General features: G+C 43.4%; 2 protein-coding genes across 8 annotated transcripts in view; one reads left to right on the forward strand and one right to left on the reverse strand.

Annotated features, from left to right (window-relative positions):
- Window positions 1-26016, reverse strand: part of sorbs3 (sorbin and SH3 domain containing 3) — a 38164-nt gene that overhangs the window by 4823 nt on the left and 7325 nt on the right. For 4 of the 6 annotated variants that reach the window (XM_076989074.1, XM_076989075.1, XM_076989076.1 and 1 more), the window contains exons 2-15: window positions 19376-19437; window positions 17566-17745; window positions 16939-17011; window positions 15813-15943; window positions 15184-15247; window positions 13777-13800; window positions 13387-13489; window positions 12686-12779; window positions 10105-10164; window positions 9479-9592; window positions 3558-3613; window positions 1687-1808; window positions 610-665; window positions 473-519 (exon numbers count right to left, since the gene is read on the reverse strand). In XM_076989074.1, the coding sequence (XP_076845189.1) occupies window positions 473-519; window positions 610-665; window positions 1687-1808; window positions 3558-3613; window positions 9479-9592; window positions 10105-10164; window positions 12686-12779; window positions 13387-13489; window positions 13777-13800; window positions 15184-15247; window positions 15813-15943; window positions 16939-17011; window positions 17566-17745; window positions 19376-19387 (1136 nt within the window). In that variant the 5' untranslated portion in view covers window positions 19388-19437. The other 2 variants (XM_076989072.1, XM_076989073.1) reach the window with 2 other exon arrangements.
- On the forward strand, window positions 6070-8108 carry LOC143490369 (uncharacterized). 2 transcript variants are annotated; one of them, XM_076989079.1, is made up of 3 exons: window positions 6070-7305; window positions 7572-7697; window positions 7917-8107. In XM_076989079.1, exon 1 carries the CDS (start codon window positions 6165-6167, stop codon window positions 7053-7055), a length of 891 nt encoding a protein of 296 aa, XP_076845194.1. In that variant the 5' UTR covers window positions 6070-6164; the 3' UTR covers window positions 7056-7305; window positions 7572-7697; window positions 7917-8107. The 2 variants fall into 2 exon arrangements, with proteins under 2 accessions (XP_076845194.1, XP_076845193.1); XM_076989078.1 differs by having other exon boundaries at window positions 7572-8108.

The raw sequence follows: 26016 nt of genomic DNA on the forward strand, positions 1-26016 counted from the left end.
CTCAGATAGGGACTTGAACCCAAGACCCCAGTGCTGAGAGGCAAACGTGCTAACCACCAAACCACCGTGCTGCCAAGTTTGCCCAGTTCCGCCCTAATACTGGATATTAGATTTGGGTGGTGGGCTATTCCCAGCACACGTATGGCACATTAGTGAGGTGTGTGGGTGTGGAGCTGGTGAAGGTCAACACACCACACTGTGTTTCTCGGGTTCATACCTATATCAGTGCCCTTGCTGCCCCCAATACTCTCCAGCCAATATGCCCATGGTCAATGGACTAAAGAACCTACAAGGTGTGTCCATCAAAGGTGACTGTAGTCATGTCCACAGGCATAGGAGAGTCCACAGGCATAACTGGTCCAGTCACCAGCTAGAGAAGGTAGAGAGCCTGCAGTTCTGAGGACTGAAACCTTTCTTCAGCTGCTGAGCAATCCCAGAAGCTTCCGTTTGACATGGTTTGGTTTAGACTTACTTGGGTGACTGTGCTTGGAAATTGAACTTGGCTCTTGCCGCTTTCATCTGTAAAACAAACATACAAATGTAAAAAAAAAATCACCACGGTCATACTCGTTTGCTGAGGACGTTTTAATGGCCATTCTGATCTTCTACCTTCTTCTCCTCTCGCTTTGGGAAGTCCATGTCTGCGTGTGCACTCGCTGGTCTATCTGCAAGAGGACGAGAAGGATCATGTCAACGAAACACAAGCACGTGGCAAGACACGATAAACGGCACGTCGGTTTCCCATAAAAATCACGACAGGCCACATCAATCGCACTGAAGTACTGAGTAAACAGCAGTGAGTCCTGAAGTCACCCCCCCCTTAACACACTCTCCAACAGAGATTTAAACACACTTCTTTACTTACTCAAACCCCCTCACACAGCATGCCCAGTTCTAGCCCTCGGTCTAGTATGTTCCCACTAAATCACGAATCCACATGCATCCTCTCAAGTAAACAAGCCAGATCATGGAAGGATATTAAATAGCAAGGAATGAAGCAACTTCTCGGTTGCCTTCCGAGCTCATTTCTGTTAGAGTTAGACAGACGTGGCCAAATAGTTGAGCAGTCTCCAGCTCAGTAGAAAACATACGATGTTTTCTGTGGCACCCGTCTACTCTCTGTAGCTGACTCCCTCTGTCTACGTCAGCCTTTATCTCCGTCTCACTTTCTCTGTTTCACTCTCTCTGTCTCACTCTCTGTTTCTCTCAGTCTCTCTGTACTAATCTCCAAGGAAAACAGCTGGATAAGGCAAATCTATATTCAAGACTTTCACCGTTACCTCACACCAATTCCCATCTTTCTATGGAGGAGAAAAATTAAATGTCTGGGTCCTTTACTTTGCCCATATGAGAGGACTGTTTGTGTTGGTGTTAATCAAATACCACCCTGAGTGGAGGAAGTCGAAAACAATAAAGAAACAAAAGGTCACTGCCGGTCTCAGGAATCACATGGAAAAATACTATAATGGTGTGAAAGGTCATGGGGTAGGTTTAAATCAAGCATGCTGAACTGCAGAGCCACAACAACAAGTATTCTGTCACTTTCCAATGACCTGTGAAGTGCAATGTAGTATGACAAAGAGGAGAAGAGAGGAGAGAGAGGAGGAGAGGAGAATAGAGCAGAGGAGACGAAAAGAGTGCAGAGGAGAGCAATTAAGAGAGCAGAGTTCAAGGGTCATCTCCTACCATTAACATGTGGGATGCTGTGTACTAGGTCCTGCTGCACGCTGGAGCAGGGGATTATGGGTCGGCCGAGAGGTGCACCTCCCCAGCCTTTGGTTCCAGGATGTTCTTCTCCAGTCAGACGGCTACGAGGACAAAAAAAAAACACCCAAAGGACACGCAGGGTTAATGGCACATATGGGCAGAACATAATTCATCTGGACAGACAGAAAACACAAACGCACACTCACAAAGACCAATGCACACACACACACAAACGCACACACACACACACACACACACACACACACACACACACACACACACACACACACACATTCCGAAGCAGACAGCTTCTTCATCCACATTCGTCATGCAGGCCTGGCCTTCTTTGACCTAGTCTGCTGATTTGCACACAAAAGGCCAAAAACAAAAGGGAAAATGAAAAACAGAGACTTCCTTAAAAGCAAAAGAGCAGTCAACAGTCCAGGTTGCACACAGATGATCTCAGTCACCAGACTGATCCCTACATACCTCCACTTTAGTTTTGGACAATAGGCTTATTATTGCATAATAAATAAATCACATGGAAAATGCAGTAAGGAAACAGTGAGAACAGCTGATCTGAAATCTGGTTTGCTCTTTTCCAATAATATAAGGGCAAGATGTTGGACAAGCACATTTTTGGGGCTCCAAAGTACAATTACTTTCAGGCTCCCACAAAATATTCGTTCCAAAAGAGCAACACTCTGTACAGTAGCAACACTTAGATGTGTCAACAAGTCTCAGCAAGGCACCTTCAGGTGAGTTCCTACACAACCTGTCCCATCAAACGTGGACCAGAGTGTTTCTGTCACATCTTCTCCCTGAGAGAATGTTCTAGACTAGCAACCCACCACCGTTCTCACCTCTACCACACATATCCATGTCAACAGAAGCATTTATGGAGACTTGAGGGTGGAGATTAGAGACACGTAGGAGGGTTTAGAGGGTAAAAAAGAGCCCTGAGCTCATTTGGGCAAATGTCCCAGCAACAGAAGTGTCTGAGGAGTTGGGAGAATGTGTCAAAGAGAGGGGGAGAAATGTGGCAGACACCCTCCAAGCTGTAGGGGCGCCCTATGAAAGTGAACTTTCTCAGCTCTGGGAGAAGTTGCCAAGCAGGTCTGGCTGGCATGCTGTGCTCAGGGATGCTTTTAGCTGCAGTTTCACCTCAAACATGTAGGTGTGGTACACATGCACATACACACCCTAACACACACACACACACACACACACACAAAGGGAAAGTGCATTTTTAAATGGACGTGCACAGGCTAACAAACACCGTCGTATTCCCACTGGCTGACACTGTGAGGAGAATGTTATTACATAAGGAGTGATGCAAAGAAATTTGAGTGGATGGTAAAAGAGCATTTTTGCATTCTTAAGCCGACCACACACACACACACACGCACACACACACACACACACACACACACACACACACACACACACACACACACACACACACACACACACACACACACACACACACACACACAGATCACAGCAGGGGTTCTGGAATTTCGGTTGCAAGACAAAAAGAGTCAACAATTAACCAATCTTGGCAGGACACAGACTGAATCTTATGACAATAAGCACGAACAACCAACAATCTGTTCAATTCCCTTTTACAGAATCTTACACAGGATCCTTAATATGTACTGATATGATTCAAGTGTTACATATGTGAAAATCACTGGTGTTGTTTTGAATTCAACAACACCATCAACTGCCACATTCTATTTTGCCAAAGATATTTACCATAGACACTTCACCAAAACACACATACACATACGCGCGCGCACACACACACACACACACACACACACACACACACAGACGCAGGAACACACCTGTAATCAGGTCCTTTCTCTGATGTCCCGGCTCTTGGAGGGTGGCTTCTGGCTCCCTGTGAATACAAGACTGTGATAAGTCCAGCTTAATTAGCTCCTCACTTCCTATACACATACATACACACACACACACACACACACACACAGATACAGACACAGACGCACACACACATACACACACACAGAAGAAATCAGAGTCTTTGGGAACAGCGTGGTGGAAAGCAAGCAGGAGTGCTGGCGCTCCCTCCCACCCTGGATACAGCACTGCTCCCCTGGGTCCTACAAACCACAGATTCACCTTGCATGAGGCAACGTAACCCTGCTGTGTGAATGTCAATCCGCACACCACCTCATCAGTCCTACAGTCCACATCTTCAGCCTTTCATTGCTAAAATAAATATATATAATCAAACACATGTATCATATGGTTATATGTTTTATATTTAGCCAGGTGAGGGACTTTGAGATGAAAAATCTCCTTTGCAATGAGCACAGGAAGTCTAAGATTTAATTCAGTGTTAGTACATTGTAGCTTTAAAGTAACAGCTCACCTGACCATATGCTTAATTATGGATCAAAGCCAATAGGAATGACTATGCAAATGATCTATTTCTACTGATCCCCTCTAGCTTTCGCTCACTGAGTTGAGCGCAGGGTGTGGTATTCTGTTAAACGGTTAAGAGCATCTACACACAACATCTCTGAACCACAGCAGAAATGCAGACATGATGACAGAAGGGTAAAATAAACAAGGCTGGAGACGGACATGAGCAGACTGCTTCAGGACAAGCGAGTGACTGAGAGCTACTGGTTATGGCCATCTGGTAATGTGCAGAGAGGAGAAGGGACGTAAAATGCTCAACAAGTCCAGCTGTCAGTTACCAGGGGAAAAGTCCAACTGCTTGAATGCTGATGAAGCAAGAAGTGGAATTGTATATAGAAATATGATGGTTCAGTCTTGAGTGATTTATTTCTTCTCAAATATAATTCTTTTTCTATGCTATTTGTTCCATCCTCAGAATCCTCAACCTCTCACCCTCCCTCTTCTTTGTTAGTCTTTCACTTTTACTCTCACTCTCTCTCTCTCTCTCTCTCTCTCTCTCTCTCTCTCTCTCTCTCTCACTCACTCACTCACTCTCTCTCTCTCTCTCTCACTCACTCTCTCTCCCTCTCTCTCACACTCTCATTCTCTCTCACAGTATCTCTTCTTCCATGCAGATGGCCTGCAGTGGTCAGGATTCACAGCTGTGTCTGCTGGTACAGGTCAAAGTGTTTATAAGAGCTGTGACTTGAAAAAACGAGGGTGTTGTTGTTGTTGAGGGGGGTGGGGGCCAGGGGCGGACTGGCATACGTTACTACCGGGGATTTCCCCGGTGGGCCGATGGGTTAGTGGGCCGCCGGTGGTTTAACTCGGCCCGTGGAGGAGCCACTGCCGCGCACTGCGGCCCCGGCCCGTAGTCACGCTGCTGTTTAACGGTGTTATTACCTCCCCCGCTCCAGTCAGACTAACCTGCGCGGCCGCGGACTGAGCCTGTAAACACATGAACGAGTTGGACCGGGCCGCGGACTGGGTCAGCTGATGCGGGCTGACGGTATGCAGCGGAGATCAGAAAAAAAAAACAGCTTGTCCCAGAAAATCCGGGCCGGACTACGAAAACATACAGCAGCTGTGTCACTTATTAATACAAGTAGTCAGGAACTGGGAAAACCTCGTCCATACTAATGCCACATTCATTATATCTCCCTGTCCACATTGCCATAAAGATGGAGCAGTCTAAGGGTCTACAGCAGGTATCACCAAATGGCGGACCGCGGTCCGGATCCGGACCCGAACGCCGTCCTGTCCGGACCCAATCACATTCCTGATTAACTGGATACGGACCCAAATGCCAAAAATTTTTTAACGGGAGACTATTTTAAACCGGAGAATTTATTTTCAGACGAGTGTTACGTTCGCCACCCCCCCCCCCCCTCCCCCCGCTCAACAACTTTCGTTCGCCACCGCGGACCCGGACCTAAGGTCTGGGCTATCTGCCAAAAATGGACCGCGGAAAGATTTTATTGATTACCCCTGGTCTAGAGACTCTCCCAGTCTCGCGTCCACCACTTCTGGACATACATCTGGAAATAAATTCTTTAAACTTATTTTTAATAGTTTGATTTTACCCTTGTTTTTAAATTCAACTGTAGTCAATAGTGCTGGCCTGATTTTCTGTTTTGAGGAAGAAAAAGAAGCTGCTTCTTTTAATCCCAAATCCGTACCTGTCAAGTCTCCCATTTTGGCCGGGAAACTACCGTATTTTACCCCTCAGAAAATCTCGCGGAGTTCCGTCTCGCGACACCCCCTAATAACCGCGGTATGTTTTTTTTTTTTACTTTGATGTTGTGAATTGAATATTCTAAATTACGTCACAATACATGATGTTGTTAATTAGTAGAATTCCGTTTCTATAGTAACAACATAACACAACAAAACCGAACGTATATAAGGCCGTACGTCAAGGCAGTCGACACCAGTGTGATATTTGTAGAGAGAGAGGAGAAATCACAGCTGAACATATTAATACAGTAGTGGACAGTGGAATAAGAAAGAAGATAAAGAAAGAGATGGCAAGTGTAAATCTGACAAGTGGACAGGAACAAAGAAAGGGTGACATGCTAAGTGTAGAGGACGTCATGTGCAACACGATTAAGGATTTATTGTCCCCGATAAAGAAAGCCACAGATCAAATCGAGAGGGAGAAATTAAAAAACAGACAGTTGGTCAGTGAATATGAGGAGATAGAAAGGAAGTGGACAAGAGAGGGTGAAGAAATGATGACCAGACAGAAGGAACTAGAGGAGGAGTGTAAAACCCTGCAGGACGAAAAGAGGGAGATTGAAGAGGACTGGAAGCAAATGGAGGAGTGTTTAAAGGAGATGAGGACGGCTGACTACACACTGGGGGAAGATCTGGATAAGATCAGGCTCAGGCAGGAGATCCGCTTCCACCAAATAACTGAAAATGCGAGACTGAGGGAGATAGAAAACCTCAGGCAAAAGGTGGACAAACATGTGGAAAAGATGAAGGAGAGTGAAATGATGAAGAGGGAGCTCGAAGAAAGGGAGATGGTGAGGCAGCGAGAGTTGGAGACGGAGAGAAAGAGACTGACGGAATGTCAGAAAGAGGTGGAGAAGATGAAGTTGGAAACAGAGCAAGAAAGGAACAGGATGAGGGAGGAAAGGAAGAGAGAGCTAGAAGAGTTGACCAGAGAGATGGCTTCATACCGCCTGAAGATGGAGCAAATGGTGGTTACAGCGCCTGCAAAAAAAGAGAAGTGCACGCTGGTACGATGGTGGAAGAGTTTAAAGAACAATGTGCTCTTCAGGAGCCAGGAGAGCAGCGTCCAACAGAACCAAGAGAAAAGCTCCGCCAATACAACAGAAATCTCATCCTGCCCCGGCGAAGGGAAGGAGATGAGAAAGAAGAGTATATGGCGAAAATGGTTCAAGCGCTGAAATGAAAGTGTGAGGAACCGCACACTCCGTGTAGATGCGGTTCACCTGCCGCTCATCGTGGCTCCCCATCGCAACTATTTAATCTTCCCCCTGACTCTTCTTGTGAAGTATTGGTGCCATGCCACGGACCGAGCGGTCTCTGCGTCTTACTGCCTTCCCCGTGTACCGACCTCTGCTCTCCTCCTAGACTTCGTCCCCTGCCTAGTCCCTCTGAACCAGAACCATATAGAGAACATATAGAAAACACAAGGTAAGTTGAAACTAGGGTGGCAGTTTTGATCAATGAATCTTACAAGACTAAAGAGGAATACAACATACTAAAATGTTATAGTACAGTATGATATATGTAATCATATGTAACCATACTAGACTTGTATTCTATTATGTGGAGCTGTTTGGGGGTTGCTGGATTTTGAAGCTTGGCTACTGGAGTTGTTCACCTTTCTGGATTGGCTCTTGCTTACAAGATGACCATCTTTTAACTGTTTCTTCTTTCTGTCATTCCGTATTGTGCAGGGGCTTCCTCTTTCTGAGTGCGGGGCGATGCACAAAAATGGTGGGAACAGCATCTGCTCTCAGCCTGGTCTTGCCCTGTTTGGTTCTGATGAACTGGTCTGCCTCAAAATGTGCCTGCAGAGTGATGTAAGTTTACTCCTCCCACATGACAACTCAGTTTTGTCTACCCATATACATATCCCACAGTGGGTGAATACACAGTATTAGAGAACACTTACTGGATACGTATACACTCATTACACGTATAAAAAACAACCAAGGATGTGCAACAAATTCAAATTCATATATCATATCAATACTCATAATAATCATTTTCTCCTGTCTTTTTCTCCTCTCTCTCTTTAGGCCAAAGAACCACAGGGGATTCAATGGAGCCTGCAACTAGATGTCACCCTCACCTGTTTGATAGCTCTGTGATCATTGTTTCAATAAAGATGGCTATTATCCATACTTGGATCCTTGTCTGCCTGATTAGTACGTTACAGAAAGGGTAGTAAACGAACCTGTGCCCTAGAGAGATTATAAATAATATTATGGCATTTCACAATAATATTAATAATAATAAAAAACACATTTTATGAACTTATTCATTTTGTTTGGATGTGCCATTGCCACAGAGGACGCGCTGATGCCAACTCCTATCTGAGGTTCACCATCTGCACTGAAGGGACTGTGACTGCTTGGCCTGGAATTAGAACTATAACTATAGAACTATATTTGGATTATAAATACAGACTTCTGCTAGCGGGCAGAGGACGGAGGATGGATTCCCTTTTGAGTCTTGGTCCTCCCGAGGTTTCTTCCTAATCCCCACCATCATAGGGAGTTTTTCCTCGCTACTGTCGTCTCTTTCTCTCATTAGGGATCTGGACCCATACAATTGTAAAGCTGCTTTGTGATGTGTTGTAAAAAGCGCTATATAAATAAATTTGACTTGACTTGACCATGTTACAATCATTATGATATAATATAAATTTTTTTAAAGCATTCAAGTGCCTCTCCAAAAGGAATTATGTCGCTAGCCTCGCGAGAGTGTCAACCTGCAGTAGCCTGAGTGTCAGTTCTCGCGAGATTAGCGCTGACAGCAGGAACAACAAACCCGAAAAACTAATCAGAGATGGATGAATGTAACGAGAGAGAAGGCATTTCTATCAAAAAAGTGAAGATGTCGTATAAAATATAAGGGGTCCTGGACCTTGATTGGGTCATTGGTTTAATACACTATTAAATAGCAATACTATTATTAATAGTAATACTATTAAATAGTAATAATAACTTAAATAATATAATATAATTATAATATAGAAGAAATACATTTGTTTTTATTGTAGGTAGATCATTTTGACTAGGTCATCTTATAAGAAGCTGAAAAGGTGTGGGCACCCCTGGTCTAAACAAACTACCAAACGTAAAGGTGGCACTGAAAAGCTGAGAGAGAAAAAAGAAAAGCTGTAGAGGTTTTACTCACTGAGTGAACAATGTAGGTTTCAGTAGCTTTCCAGTTGTTTTTCCCCTGTATTTTGTCAGGGTCAAGTTGTTAAGTTTGTTAGTTATTTTGATATGCCACTATGTGGCTTTGTAATCATATTATTGCTGGAAGTAATATTGTCCATATGACAATAAAAGCTGACATATACACTACGTGCCATAGATTCATATACAGTATATACACACACACACACACACACACACACACACACACACACACACACACACACACACACACACACACACACATATATATATATATATATATATAGTGGGCCAGTCTGTCAGGAACTCCCGGGCCACTTTTTCTCCCCAGTCCGCCCCTGGTGGGGGCAGTAGGGTAGGAGAGCAGGGGTGCCAGTGTGTGTGGGAAGGGGTTTGTGGGGTGTGTGGAGGGCGGGACGGGGGCGGGTCAGTACCTCACCCCTGCCACGCTGCCGCTGCTGTTCTTTCAGAGAAAGCTTCCTCTCCAGGCCACGGATGTCCGAGTCCAGCTCCGCCTCGAAGCGGTTCAGCTCCGACACCAGAGTCGCCTGGAAAATGCCAAACGCGCCGGGGTGCCGTCGGACCACCCCGGCAAAACAAGAGTCAGCAGAAGAGATAATTAAGCAGCAAAGACTCCTAACTGGGCATGTGACCAGTAAAATAATCAGCATGACTTTACAGCAAGGGTGGATTTCACATAAGTAAGACTTCTCAGCTGAACAACTTAAGACAAAAGTCCAAAACCAGGGAACGGTCTATTTCTATTGTAGTCTTCACTTTTGTCCACCTCAGTGAGAAAATGTGCTTTGCAGCTATATACAGACTTGAACACCTTTTAACAATCAAAAGACTGGCATTTGGCGGGGCTGCTTTAAGAGCACGCTCTTCCTTTGAGATGCTGTCAATCACAGAGTAGACACGCTTTTAAAATACAGACAGATTTTTAAAATCAGCCAGTCCCTTTAAAATGGCATTATTCAGCTCGGAATTGCTGCGAATGATGTGGGCGTGCCAGTGAACTTCGGTCGTGTCGTTAATATCAGTGTGGGCGGCCACTCACCTCTATAGAGGGAGAGTGGGCACGCGCGGCAGGGCGGTGCGCGTGAGGTTGCCTTAGAAGCTGTCAATAAAAACAAACCCTGTTAACCAAAATGTCCCATTTCAGTGTCAAATAATGAAGGAGTTATTCCCTTAAAATTTGACATGAGGTAAAATTCAATTAAGGCAGTAAAATATTAAGTATTGTTGAGTCAGAATACTTTCTGTCAGTGCAGTTCTTTGCACATGGCTGTGGTTCTTGTTTACTTTAACACACAATTTACTCGTAGAAGAGAAATTAACGGTCCTTAAAAAGTATATTTACTAATCGCATTTCAACCAGCACACTGATTCAAAGACTGCAAGATGACAATATCGTAACGTCAAGCCCAAAGACCGTTTATAAGATTACAATTTCCAGCTGAGAACTGAGAAAAAAGACACACAACGTCCTAGATTGGAATAAGTCCGGTTCAGTAAATCAGAACCCGCTTTCCGTAAAGGACAAAGTCATTACGTTCAAAGGCTGATATGACCATATTTTATATATAACATGTCACATTTGGTGAAACCCAAACGGCCAGCGTTGAGACCTCGCTTTCTCTCAAATGATTTATTCGAGTATTTCTTTAGCGTGTTTTCAAATACCTCGGCGAGGGAAGAGTTGCTCGGAGCCAAAGCGGTCGCTCGAAAACGTCTCCGCAATCAGTTCTGCTCTTAAAGTAGTTAAAACGATTTTATATTTTAAAAATAAACCAAAATGTCTCCTGAGATAGATTCCGACGTGGGTGTGTGGAAAAAACCAGCAACCGGAATTAAACACGGCTGGATCAGACGGCTAGATAACTCGGATAACGGGACTACTCACTAAGACAAACGAATCCGTTTCTTCCTCCTCCCGAAGCGCAACCTGCGCCTCACGAGATAATCTTACAAATTGTCGTAAGTGCCGGTCAGTGCCGCAAGACCTCGAGTAATAGACTTGGCAGTTAATGGAAACCACCTTTCTCTGTGTATCCCTCCCTCTAACTTTCTTTCAACGTCTCCTATACTTTATAAATATAAACCAATAAAAGCAATGAGTGTTGCTCATACGTGAAAAAGCGGGCAGAGAGGAGACTAATCTTAAAAAAACATTGTTTTAAACCCTTGGCTTTCGAAATATTTACGTAACCAAAATAAAGAAGGAAAGAAAGGCCAGAGGGGCAGGTCTGTTAGCAGTGCTCTGAATGAAAAGGGCGACCAGCCAATTTCTTACACTCCAGACAATTAAACCGCATCTCCAAGGCAGCAGGCAACTTTGTATTCATTAAGAATCGAGGACAGATTCAGTACATTCCTAACTGGGTGCCAACATTCAACACAAAAAAGAAACGTGAATGATATCAAGGCAGTTCATGCGAAAAACTGCAACAATGAAAACAGTAAAACAGTTCTGGGATGTCTTATGACCTAGTGCGTGAGACTGTAGGAAAAGAAAAAGTTTCACACTGTCCCTCATGGTTTGAATCTCCAGCCTATACAACTTGATAAACACTCATTATTGTCAAATGCAATGTATTAAGAACAAAATTAATGTAACACCACATATAAACACACTATGCAAAGTCTGTTTTTTCATGGTGCATACCAAGACGTCTGTGTTAGGGAGTAGTCACTCAACACTGCTGAGGAGTCTGCACATGTCAAAAATAGTTTCCCTGTTATAACTGTTATAAGTCTAGTTCCAATCATTTGAAACAATAACATCGAAAGCACTATCTTCATACTTTTAATGATACATTATGTTTGAAGGGTGGTGTCTTGATATGAATATCCACTAAATTATAAAAGGTGAGGCATTCAGAAACACACAAAACACCCTTAAACTCTCTCTCTCTCTCTCTCTCTCACACACACACACACACACACACACACACACACACACACACACACACACACACACACACACACACAACATACCCTTAAAAGAAGACATTCTCCTTCACTCACTCACTCACTCACTCACACGCACACACACATACCCTTAAAAGAAGACATTCTCCTTTTTTCTCTCTCCTTCACTCTCACACACTCTCTAACACACTCTCTCATACACCCACATACACACACAGTTTTGTATGAGAACCTGTCGAAGCTGTACCCACTCACTGAAATGTTGGCATGCAATAACCAAACAGTAAAAGAAGGTACCAAAATCAACACAGTAATACACTGCATGTTAGCAATGAATCACTGACTACCCTAAAGCACTTCAAAATGCCTGAATATTCTGAGTAAACTGAGGCTTGACATATTGAATCTACAGCAGCAAAGCTCCCCATTTATATAAACACATGTGCTACATCAGTCCACTGGACACAGGGTCTGCTTTTGGCAAGCCTGTGTAATCCCCATGAGTTATTAACATGGAAAGGGACCCATTTTCTCTCATTACGCTGGTAGCAACCCCATGAAATAACTCAGCGCTGTTAAACAAATGGATTTATAGAAATATACAGGAGACATCAATCAGGACTAATGCTAAAAGTGCCCTGCATTGCTACAGTCATTCAGAAGAACTTGATTCAGAAGACCCTCCCCTGGCCAACACAGCCCCTTACCTGGATCTGGTCTGCTACGTTGCCTCCCTGTCCTGGTTCGAAGTCAAAAATGCTCTTGGGCTCTGGAATCTTAACTACATCACCGAGATTGGCCCTGAAACGCAATCCACACACACACACACACACACACACACACACACACACACACACACACACACACACACACACACACACTTTATCGCACTCCCATTGTCAGCGCCTGCAGCAGCAGATCCCAACTTGCCCGCTGTCGTCTTTCTGTCTCTCTCTCCAGGTTTTTCTCCACACCTCTGTTCCCGAGACCGTGACTGGCGAGTGTGTTATTGTAAAGGCACTTAATGTTTGTGCTTCTCAAGTCATTACCTCACCAGGGGATGATGAGATGATATTTACCCTTCTGTCTGGGTGTTGTTTCACCATAAAGATGTTATTACGCAATGCACAGCCCATACAACACAGCGACATGCAAGTTCATACAGGAAATTTAACACCTGGATCTCTCATATGTGTTTATAAGTACTGCAAATGGCTAATTCAAATTGACTGACCGGGAGAGATTGTTTTCCATGCTTCAGTATGGATCTCAAATCTGGAGCCAAAATGCTCAGACACCCCCCCCCCCCCCCCCCACCACCACCACATTTTTTTTCTATAACTCTCACGCTATCTTTCTTTGTCTGCCTCTCTCTCTCTCTCTCTCTCTCTCTCTCTCTCTCTCTCACCAGTCAGGCAGGGCTCCATGCAGGGTTAGGGTGAAGGGGTCTTTCCCTGCCCCGTGACTGTCCTCCTGGATGTCCTGTAAGGGGGGTGTGGGACACCGGCTCTCTGGAGAGAGATGAGCAGGGTCCATTATTCATCATCACAGTCATACCACGTTTTCTCTAAACAGGCCATATTCTGCTGTGAATGTAGTAATATATAATAGTAAAACAACATGCAGTGCCCTTATCCACAGCGTTTCAGGTTAATATAAGCTTAACTATGCCACTAGATTGTTATAGAAGCCCAGTGCAATTTTTACCACATGGACTGTAAATGGGGTTATTTAAGCTTCAATCAAGACGAAACCTGCTAGAATAGTGACAGTACACTTTATACGGTTGTCCACTTACTTTCGCACCAGTCAATGTCTGGCTCTGAAATGGAAAAAGAAAAACAAAAATGTGGTTTGTAGTTTCCAACAAACTAAAACACAATCACAAAGTTCTAAAGAAAACAATCTTAGGTCTTAGTTCTAAAGAGAACCATCTTAGGTCTTAGATCTGAACAGAACCATCTTAGGCCTTAGATCTAAACAGAACCATCTTAGGTCTTAGATCTAAAGAGAACCATCTTAGGTCTTAGATCTAAACAGAACCATCTTATGTCTTAGTTCTAAACAGAACCATCTTAGGTCTTAGATCTAAACAGAACCATCTTAGGTCTTAGATCTAAACAGAACCATCTTAGGCCTTAGATCTAAACAGAACCATCTTAGGTCTTAGATCTAAACAGAACCTTCTTAGGTCAGAGCCCAGAAGTTCCAGTAATTGGAAACCTCAAACCTTATGAATCTTTAGTACGTGGAGGCTCCATCATCTTTAGCTAGCACAGTAAACTGTGACTGAATCTGACTGCTACTGAATAAGTGGTTGCTTATTTTCTGCCCTCTGTAGTCTGATGTTGTGACCTCACGCATGACACTTAATTCAAGCTCCAAACTCCTGCCAGTGAGAAACACCACTACCAGGGGTCAGGCCACTGCTCCTTGTACTAGACTTGTATCTCAGAAAATGGTGCTGATCTTTTACAAACCTTGTGTAACGGTGGAAACCTTGTGTAACTTGTGTAACAGTTGTTCTACATATGGTATATTAATAATCATTACTAGCATGTAGATAGATCACTGTGTAGGAATCTGGTTGTGTAATTTTTTGTGCATCTGACCACTGTACCACGCCCAAGGCAAACAAAGAGTTCAACCCACCATCCCACAAATGATGTTGTATAAACTATAAGAAATGGAAGTTAGAATGTAAAGTTCAGGTTTCTTAAGTGGAAAATGCCTACATAATCATTAACTCACATCTATCTAAACACAACATCTAACATCCAAATACAAGTACGTCAGCTCTCGCTTCGGATGTTGGCAGAAACTAAACAGAGTTTACTGAGCTGCGATCAGTTTCAGTTATGTCTTCTGTAATGGACTGCTGTCTACGCTGCATACGAAAAACTGTTTGGGAATCAGGCAATGGGATCCAAGTGAGAAGGTTAACAGAGAGAAGCAACAGTGCAGTATTTGAGCTGGGGCTCAGCTCAGGTGCAGGGAAAGCCTATAGAGTTTCCCTTTCAGGGAATGAATGGACACTTCCTCCCACTGATCTCCACACAAAGATGTGACAGGGTAATGTGGGCTCTCCGATTTCCGTGCCTTGAAGTTTTGAGTGGCCATCGTATGCTTTCTGTCTTGTTGCACGCCAGTCGGGTGTGTGTGTGTGTCTGTGTGTGTGTGTGTGTGTGTGTGTGTGAGCACATACCCTCTGGTTTCTTGTGGATCTGTCTAAACATGCTTCTGTACCAGTCTTTGGGTTTGTTCACACTCTGATGAAGAACAGAGGAAGACAACAGACAGCATGTCAGCAAACAGCTGAAGGACTTCATCTCACCCCAACATCCCAGTTCCCATTGGTTGATAGTATGCAAAAATCTTCCGGAAAAACTCCAGACAACTCATCGCATCCTCTTGGTGCATTTTCTTTGCTTCGGCCTACCCGACTCCACTAATAATCGGTTGGATAATAAAGAGTTGATTCGAATCAGGTGTGACAGCAACGAAAACCACCAGCGCCTGCAGTGGATGAGGTACTTGTGACTGGCAGAAAAAAGCCACTTTTACAGAGTCTGTGAGTTTCAAATTGGCCTATAAAATACTGTGTGGGTTTATTACAAGCTGTACATCCGTCATAAAGTTTTTTTTTTTTGCGTAGTTAATAATATACCACTATGCCAAGCCTGCAGTTTATCCCCTCACTGCATTACTGATGCCCCTGTTAGACAAATGAGCTCCATCCAAAATACGCAGTTATTCGGCAGAGACAGAGTGGCTAGGCTTTTGAATAATGGTTTGCAGGCCTCTCAGTATGCGTTATGAGGCGTGGAAACTCACGGATCGTGATGCGATTGGCATGCCTGTCTCATCCACGGGGCCGATCCCAGAGTATTTGATGAGTCTCTCCTCTTTAATGGGCAGCGTGTTGTGCAGGGTAGCAGAGCGCGGCCCTCCGTTAGACAGTCCATCTGCAACAGTCATCAAACCACAGGGATGGAATCCTTTGCAATCTGTTTAAGCTTTGATTTAACATTCAATCAATCAAAATTTATTCATATAGGGATTTTTACAACAGTTGTTGTCACAAAGCAGCTTTACAAGTGTCTAAGTCCAAGCCCCCAGTGAACAAGCCAAGGGCAACAGTGGAAAGGAAAACTCCTTAAGAGCATGAAGAAGAAACCTTGTGAGGAACCAAGACTCAGTGGGGGAACGCATCCTGCTCTGGCTGACACCAGTTACCATGACAACAATAATTACAGAGATACATAAACAATGAAGTGATGGGAATGATGAATATTTCTCATCTTTGTGTGTATTTATATACGTGTTGTATACATTCTTATGTATGCTTTGAAAATGCCTGTATATAATTTTGTTTTTCCTTTTTTTTAACATTAACACCGCAGTAAAATGTCAAGGTTTTTAAACTTGTGCCATCCAGGATCACAGAGAAGACTTGAAGACTTCCAGATCTTACCCACGCAGTTTCACACATATAGGATAATAATAACGTAACGAGGAGGATTTAAAAGTGGTAGGAGTATTCATTACAATTGTGCAACAGCCTCACCACTGACTGGGAAACAATGGCCTGAGAAGCTCAGATCCAGAAGCTCGCTGCTGCGTTAAACCTGCCACAGCAGTGCTGAAGAGATGGTGGGGATCAGAACCCCGTCACCCTGGTCAGCCCTGTCCTTAATGTTACAGGGCTTAATTAACTGTTAAGTGTCACATCGAATGAGAGGACAACCGGTTCCTCTTTTGAATTCTCAATCTTCTGAGTTTGCAGAACTTCACATGCTCAGTTTGAACGCAATTGGTTCTGGTTAGTGCTGAGAAGCATAGCCTACTTACTGTACATACAGAGGAATGTTGACATTGAAATGGGACTAGTTAGCCTAATGCATAATGCTAGTTAACACACCCTGGCTTCAATTCATTGTGCCAGTAATGGGGACCGTACCATGGGATTTGCTGGGGCCGTAATAGGATCCAAAACTAGGAGCAGGCATTGCACCTCCGTTCACCTCTGCATCCTGAAAAAGATGGTACAGTCCAGTTAAAAATTAATCAAGCACCTAGCAAACAGCAACACAAAGCTAACCCAAAAAAAAACTGTGTGTGACCACACCCGGAAATTGAAATATAGCTCTATTTATAGCTCTCTCTAAAATGGATAAATTTTTTTTAATTCTCTGTGATATGCATGTATAATTCCATATGCTTGTACACTAATCTCATGTGCAACGGGCATAAAATGATCTGCGCTTTTGAATATTACCACTAGAGGGTGCAACTCGACATCTTATGTCCCTAGGCACTCGTTTCATCAGAGGAGAGAAAATTGGCATTTAACTTTCTTCACAAGAGTCATTTGGTGTAATGTAATCCTTTTAAGAGCTGAAATTATTGCAGACATTTTCAGAAATCTGACAAAGGAAAAATATATACTATGTCAAAAAAAATTTGGAAGACTTCCAGCAGTAACCTAACCCAGTGCAAATCACATATTCTGAAGTTAGGGCCAGTCATAAAGATATGCATAATCATAGGTGTCCGGCATGAGCCGTTGAGAGTGGAATGGTCCTGCCTTGTGTGAAGGGGGGGCAGCTGTGGCACTCTTGTAGTACGGAGTAGGAGGGGCTGCATGAAGGCTGGGGGAGATGACTACTACTTCCTGGGTCATGTCTGGGGAAAGAGTATTTCCTGGTCGACCCTGGTCTGAGAAAATGATTCGCGATCCATTCAGGTGTTCACACACCTCCGCCCTCTGGGAGAAAGAGAAAATGAACAGAAATCAGTTAACAAAATCATTTGCGGTTTCAAGAGGTTTTCCTGCATTTCCTTCCACAAGTGCATTTTGGCATTGGACCTAATCGTGAACCTATAATAGTGAATCCATAGATTATCATCAGGTTCATTTTTGCTGTGTTCCTGACATAAGCTTGAGTCTCAATCATCAGTCAGAGCCAGAACAAAAGACTGGAATGAAAATGAAATCAGGACTTCTTTTCTTGAGCTTCTAGTGATCCACTTTTACAAACCAGTTGAAGTTCTACACTCTAGTCACCTCTTGTTGCGTAGGTTTAAGACAGAGAGGAAGTTATTCCACCCTGGTTAAAGGCGGAGCAGTGGGAGGAGCCATCCCTGCTTCAGATCCATCTGTCTCCGCAAGGCTGGGAGAAAGACGGCATTGTGGCTCAGTCTTTAGGGGGCCCAGAAAAGGAGAGACTCATTACTGTCCTCTCACAGAAACTTCACATCCAGGTCCCCCCTAAGATGTGGCCCCTAGCCAATGAGGTCAAATAAAGGTCAACTAAAGGTCAACATCAGGTGTCCCAACATTCTCCTCTCATTATGTGCCAATATGCTGAGCTGCTTGAGGTGTTTCTGTCTTTTGATCTCTCTTTCTCCCTCCATCACTTCTCATGTGGCCTAATTTTCTCTCTCTCTCTATCTCTCTCACTCTCTCTCTCTCTCTCTCTCTCTCTCTCTCTCTCTCTCTCTCTCTCTCTCTCTCTCTCTCTCTCTCTCTCTCTCTCCTCACTCTCTCTGTGACCCGATTGGAGCACTTTCCCCTTTCTCAGTTTGAACCCCAGGGGTCATGGGAAGATCCTTGCTTTCTCACAGAGGGTGAAATTGTATCTTGCTAAATCATGAAGATGCTTTTGTGAGTCAAGGGACCAGTGACCAAGGCTTTTTTAAACGGCATCCAAATCTAATCCATAAATACTCTCTCGATCCGTGTCTCTGTGTCTCTCTTCTTCACAGCCTCAGTTTACAGTTTTGTTTTGAGGTTGTTTCTCAAGGTGCTGCAAATCTGTCTGGTGAGTATCAAAGGCAGCTAAGTGCTAAGCACTTCAAGCTTAATAGAGCTTAACTGTCACTGCCAACACAGCCTAGCAGTGCCGGAGGAATTTCTTGGACGGTAAAAATGCTTTGAAGTGTGACCTACCCCTCCAAGAATTCGCTATGTCACAAATAATAATATTTGAAAAAAAAAACTAAACATAATGATTAAAAATAAGATGTAAGTTCAGGTCATTTACCCAAGCCTCCTGAAATCATCACTAAACATCTTGAGATGATTTTTAAATTATTGAATATTTAATAAATAGATTAATCACCCTGTCACATCTTTATACTAATTGGGCTGGGCACTATTTGCAGGGTAATATGCGGGATAATCGCTCTTTTAACTATTGATGTGTGTTGACACAGTCTGTCCTCCTAAACCATGTGCTGTTATGGCCACCAGACTGAGCACCTTCATCTAGAGCTTCAGCTACTGCAGGAGTAGGTCTTGTCCTTTTAGCGATTGCTTGGGCTGCATTTGCCAAGCACACGGTGCAATCGGACGCCACTGTTTTCATGCAAAGTGCAATGTGTGTGATGGCTACCTGTGGCTGCATGTCATCTGAGGGGCTTCCAGTCGTTTATTTGTCCGTGAAGAGCTCAGATTCTGCACAAGAGAGAAACTGGCATTAGCAAATTAAAACAAAGTATTTTCCACAAATCTAAACGGTTAAAGCTGCAGGTAGGGTTGTGCCGATTTCTTCAGTTTAAGTAGTCAAAAAATATTCGGGAGCAATAATACCTATATTCATGGCTACATCCTGTTTGAATTACTGTAACAATATAAAGCAGGCCAGTGAACTTCATGCATTTCTCCTACCACAGATTGTTGTGGAAACTAATGGTCCATGTAAAGTTGTAACGGTCTTGTAATGTTAAGCACTTAGTAACAAAGACAAAAAGGAATATAATTGCAGTCTCTTAGAATGGCCCCCTGAGCTTCAGGTGGCATTAAAACACCAACCAAACATGGCTTGGTATGACAGTATGCTATATACTATAGTATTATATATTATACTATATATACTACACTATTCACATTAGGAAAGGGTTTCAGATGACTAACTAAATCCCCCCTGGCTCTTCTGCTCTGCCTCTCCTCTGAAATTACACAGTAAACGAGTCGTATATGATTACATTTAATTCATCAAGAGCATGAACCCCACTATAACAACACACACACGCACACGCACACACACACACACACGCACACACACGCACACACAGTGAAAACAAGACAGAAAGCAAAAGCAGAAATCAAACCACCCGTTATCTCTACTCAGAATCAATAACGGTAAAAATATTATATTTGTATATCTTGTATATTTAATTTTTTTATCAATAGAGCAAATCAGAATAAATTATAGGTAATGAAAATGACTTGCAATGCCATTTGCACTTCTTCACGAAGATGTGAACTACAGCGAGTCCTGAGACCTGCCACACACGTAGACTTACAATTGAACACTCGTGTAGCCTCTACACATCACTGCAGTGGTCATGACAGGCCCGTTACCATAGTGACCAAACAAGTCCAGTCAAACAATGACCATGGCGTATATGAGTCAAGCCTCGTGACTTCCATCATGGATAATACCTACATCTGTCCTCGGCCTGGCTGGGCAAAAACAATCCATCAGGTGCGAAACAAAGAGAAGGCAAAGTTGTTGTAGCTCCAAGTGGGAACACGTCCTTGTAGGCCTAGAGTCCCCACACCGCCAGTGTGGAAACTGTCGGATGTCCTCTAAAGCTACCGTGCACGTTGCTAGTGTTCCGCCAAAGCGCTCCGCTGAAGTTCAGCTCTGTGGCCTCTCGGTTCAGCACACAGAAGCGTGTGATTGGGCGGGAAGGATGGGAGAGCTCTTTTCCATGTGGGCAGACCAACGCTGCATTAGAGACTGTAATGACTGTGCTCAGTTTCCTGAATCCAGTCTCCACTCCTACATGCACTGGGACACAGGGAGTTGGGGTTTATCCCTCCTCCTGTAACCACCACCACCACACACACAAACACACTCCCTGTCTTTCTCGACATTATTTATCAGCATGAATGAGTCCCATTGCAAAACAATGAAATGTATGTGTATGGGGGGTTGGTACGCTTGCATGTTTCACAATGGAATTGTGTCTCAGTCAATAAAATGGACCTTGTTACTAAAATTATGTGCATAACTATGCGTAGCTCTCTTGGGTGCGAGTGTGTGTGTGTGTGTGTGGGTGAGGGGGATGGAGGTGGGGGTCTCTGTGTGTATACCTTGGCAAGAGTTTTCCTTTCTCATTCCAGACTCTTATTGCACACAAACCACTCAGACTCTAAAACATACAGCCTGTAATGCTAACAGAATACCTCACAAAACATGAGTACGTCAAACCCTAGAAGCAATTAGCATTTAAGAAGCCCACCATTAGATTACATTCATACTGCCTTTCCCACTGGACAAATCTGTATTAATGCTGCGTCTCACTGTCAAATAATACCACAGGCATGTCTGTTATGTCCATCTCTGTTTACAAGTCAATTTAATTCACTCAAAAGGGCAACTGACCTGACCTCAGGGCTTCAAACACTGTAGCTATTCAAGTGTGGGGTGCTGGACGCAATGACATGCTGGTTATTGGCCTTCCTTTGCATGTACAAAATGTGAAAATGTCAAGAAAGTCTATTTAAGTTTAAAGAGCATTTATATGGTTTTATATCTAGAAACATTCATTTCTTTCTTAATTCCCACATAAAATGCGAGTGATTCTATTTGTTTGATGTGTAAAACACAAAGAATGATCTGTGTATACTCTCTCTTTCTCTCTCTCTCTCTCTCTCTCTCTCTCTCTCTCTCTCTCTCTCACACACACACACACACACACACACACACACACACACACACACACACACACACACACAATCCTGTCTGTTGCAATCACCTCCTTCGTCCGTCTGGGCTGCATTTTTGCTTGAGACCAAAACTATTGGCACCATAAAACCATGGGAGCACCTCTCTCAGTTCATGCCTTAAAAAGTATGCCTGGATCCTCAGTCCCCTATTATCTAAATGAGTACTGAGAGAGAGAGAGAGCGAGAGAGAGAGAGAGAGAAAGAGAGAGAGAGAGACCCAACTGCCTCATAAGGATGGGAGAGACTGTGCAGGAGATCAGCCTAATACGGTCAGGCAATCTCCGCATATCTGGGCCAGAAAAATGCTAAAATTCCTCTCCAGAACTCCGCCAGGTCTTTAGCGGCTGTTGTTTTTAACACCCGCGATGCTTATCAGATTACAGATTACAGATCAGATTACAGAACTCGCACGTCCAGCCCTGCATCATCACCGCACATGTAGCATATCAGGATTCTTCATCAGACCTGCAGATACCTAAGACACGTCGTTTTTATTCTATTCACAAAGACGCCTCCTCCGCCCTTCTGCTGTGGGGTCTGCTTTCCATTCCCAAATTTGACTTTTTTCCATTATATAGGGTTGAGCTGAAGCTGATCTCAGATCAGACACATCACCATTTACTCTTGAGGTGCCATTAGAGTCACATGTACGCCTCATCCTTCCAGCTTACTCTTATTCGCCCTGTGCTTGCTCATCTCAACAGTACCGACCCGGTATTAGCAAGCCTGGATCCTCTTGTATACAGCATCTTCTAAACTGCGGGGCTTTTGTTTATCCAGCGCGCCCTATAAGGACAGCGGGGAGAAGCGATGTTTCCTGTGCTGATGCAGAGCGGCAGGCTTCGGAATGTCACGCCACTTTGTGCTTTAAACTTGGCAGGGACATCAGACACGTCTCCCAGCATTCAGCCAGCGCCGCACGGCCGTCCCACACTTCCGCACAGCGACTTGAAGCTCTACGATACATAGATTGTCACGACGACTCAGGGGTACGGGGAGACAAGACAAAAGATGGAACAATAAACAAGAATCAGGAAGTTCACAAGGCAAAGAGTGGTGCACAAACACTCGGGAAGGTGTAAGGCTTCACGACAAACATGCACAGACAACACTTAAAGACACACTAATGATGGATTAACGAGGCACGGGTGCTAATTATCAGGATGGGTGGAGAACTGGAGTGGCACGGTTATGACACTTATGTTTGTCCTACGCTGAGTCAATGGGTGATACTAGGTCCCATGTCTAAAATAGGACCTGGCTTTCTGTTAGGAGTGCATGATGGGAAAGTTATGCCAGAAGAGTCTACTTAGCATTCCATGTATGCTTCCCCTTCATCTTTCATTCATAATCAAATCAAGCTTTCATCCTCACAAGAACAGAGAAGTAAACAGGATGTCTGGTGTGTGTTAACTTGTTAAATGAGAATGCATTCTAACCTCATTGGTGCTCAGCCTGTAATGCAGGCACCCAGACCCGTGTCTGACATCAGACAGCAACGTGGGTCTGCACAGAAGACGGCGTGCATGCCTGCAGCATGTGGTAACAGGCTGGACCTGGGCGATGACTTCAGCCAATGATGGGGTGACCGGAAGGATGCAGAACATCATCTGGCTTGCACATGCCCTCATTAATTTATGTGTGTGTGTGTGTGTGTGTGTGTGTGTGTGTGTGTGTGTATGTGTGTGTGTGTGTGTGTGTGTGTATATATGTATATGTGTGCCTGACAAAAAGAGAGAAGTGTAAGGTTTTTACAGGTTCTACAGTTGTATTCAGGCTAAGTATAAGTCATTTGGATTTCATTTATAGAGTACAATACTCTATAATCTGCTTTAACTGACAGCTCCACTCTGAATAAGACATCATAATACCACATGACAAACCATAGCCTCATTAAGTGAACCAGGAAGTCAGTGTGATGCATCAATCCAAAGGTGAGGGTTCAAACTGATATCAAAAATTATAGCAAATTACAATTTCATTACAAATTAATTAACATTTTATAGGTTCCCATAAAAAAAGGTAAGATGGAAATATATAAATCCTTAAGATTAATGCTGTTTTAGGATTACTTTTTTAAATGAAGCTGCAATAGAATTTGTACAAAATTCACTAGAATTGCATTTGTATTGACGTTTTTGGTGATCATGCAAATTTTGTGTAAGGAAAATCTAAAGTACGATGAGCTCATTTATGCTGTAGAAACTGTGCCACCTAATTAGCCATTCTCCAAACCAATCCCCAAATCAAATATTCCCCAGATCAACCCTTCCCCATGTCAACCAATCCCCATGTCAACCATTCCTCAAATCATCACTACTAAACAGTAGAGGTTTTCAATAGGAACAAAACTGACAAAATGGCTATATGTGCCTATAGTGCTGCAAACTGAAGCTGTAATATGCAATACATTAAAAACTGACAAGTTGACAAATGCATCATTGTTTGGCCTGTGTTACATTGACAAAAAATATTCACATTTGTTGGCTCATGTGAATGCTATGATTCATTAAAAGATCCCCATCTGGAGCATCTGACACTGTTCAGGATGCTCAGAACATTCTAGAAAAAGTAATTTGCTGAAGGGTTCATTTGCATATTTCCACCTTCTCTGATATTTGTATTGCCACGAGCAACATTGCAACAATAATATACTGCATAGCTCAACTGAGCAAGTCTTAAAACATTTAAACCAGTGCTCAATGACATCATTGCCCTTTTTATAGGACCCATAACCAGTGATCCCATGTTTCCTCACATATGGCTTGGGTTAGAGATAGTAAATTAAGAGACTGATTTCAACATCAAACCATTTATCTGTAATACCTTATTTAAATACAACTGATAAATATATGTGATCCAAGACATGTGGAAATTGTGAACCCTCCTATGAGGAACTCTGCAATAAAACCAATTTTTTCCACAGGATAGTTTAGGCATAACATCACCCTAGTCCTTATGGGATATGTAGTATGAGTCACTGGTCTGGGAACATGACCAACAGTATGTAAAAGAAAAGAAAAAAAAAATCACACCCATTTAATCCTGTAGGAAATCTTTCTGATGGTTCTTATCACCAAAGAGGAGCTGACTATGAAACCACAAAGGTGAACTGCGACCTTTATATAAGGTGTCACGTGTTACTCACAGGTTTCATTTAATTTTTATAGGCACTTTTATGGCCCTCAATAAACTTCAAACTCAACAACTCACACTTAAAAAAGTAAACGTTTCCCAGTCACATATTTAGAGTGATCTGGTGAAATGGGTAGTAATGGCTTAAGTGACCAGTGTCTGTTTTAGAAAGTAATTTAGATGGTAGATAAGCTGTCTAAATAGTTGTCCTAACTTAATGACCACGGTAAGCTACTTCATTTGGAATAGAAGGTTGGATTTTAGATTTAACTTGGACAAAACCAAACTTAAATGGCGCAAGTGAAACAACGAGGTAATCATTTTGTCCATCTGACATCCACTCCTAACCCACTGCTGCTGTCGTATCCTCAAAGCACAGCACAGACTCCAAAATTAAACCTTCAGTTCTTCCAGGCTAGCAACAGTAGCTAGCTACAATAACTGTTAGGCAGAAGGCAGTGTCTTAATGACCGTGCTTCTTTGTCCCTCCTTCCTAAGGCAAAAACGCAAAGACGTGTGGAATGGAGCCTGATGACCTCGACAACAATAGCAAGTTTGTCCCAGTAGGAGCGAGAAGAATGGAGAAGAATGAGGGAGGAGAGAAGCAAGCCACAGAGGAGTGGTTGGCTGCGAGTCGCATCCAAAACTCCCGGTGGAAGATCCAACGGGTTAGCGTCTGGCCGATCTACAGACCACCAGCACATACACAGCGCTAATTCGTCGAAGCGCCTCCTAATCCAGTCTTTTTTGAGACTAGTTTTTGTCAAAAAGTCACTTTTTTTGTGACAATCACGTTGACCTGTGCGCGACCCCGCCTTATTGTTGGGACACAAAACGAGGGTGCGACCTGAATGTGAAGTACGACGTCTTTTGTTTGCCTGTGTTACAAGCTATTCAATTATTAACCAGATTGTGTTAACTCTTACTTTTGCATTCGCGCCTTTGGTCACGGTACGCAGCCTAACAGATCAGACTGAGTATCACACACACACACACACACACACACACACACACACACACACACACACAAAGCGTCTGCCCATGAAATCACTCGGGCTAACGTAGCATGCTGAGGTGTGGTTATCCCAGGGGAGATGTGTGAACCTACTAACATGCTGGAACTGAAGCCAGAGAACAGATATTAAGATATTTACCTAACAT

The sequence above is a fragment of the Brachyhypopomus gauderio genome, unplaced genomic scaffold, assembly GCF_052324685.1.
Source record: "Brachyhypopomus gauderio isolate BG-103 unplaced genomic scaffold, BGAUD_0.2 sc65, whole genome shotgun sequence".
NCBI classification, from domain to species: domain Eukaryota; kingdom Metazoa; phylum Chordata; class Actinopteri; order Gymnotiformes; family Hypopomidae; genus Brachyhypopomus; species Brachyhypopomus gauderio.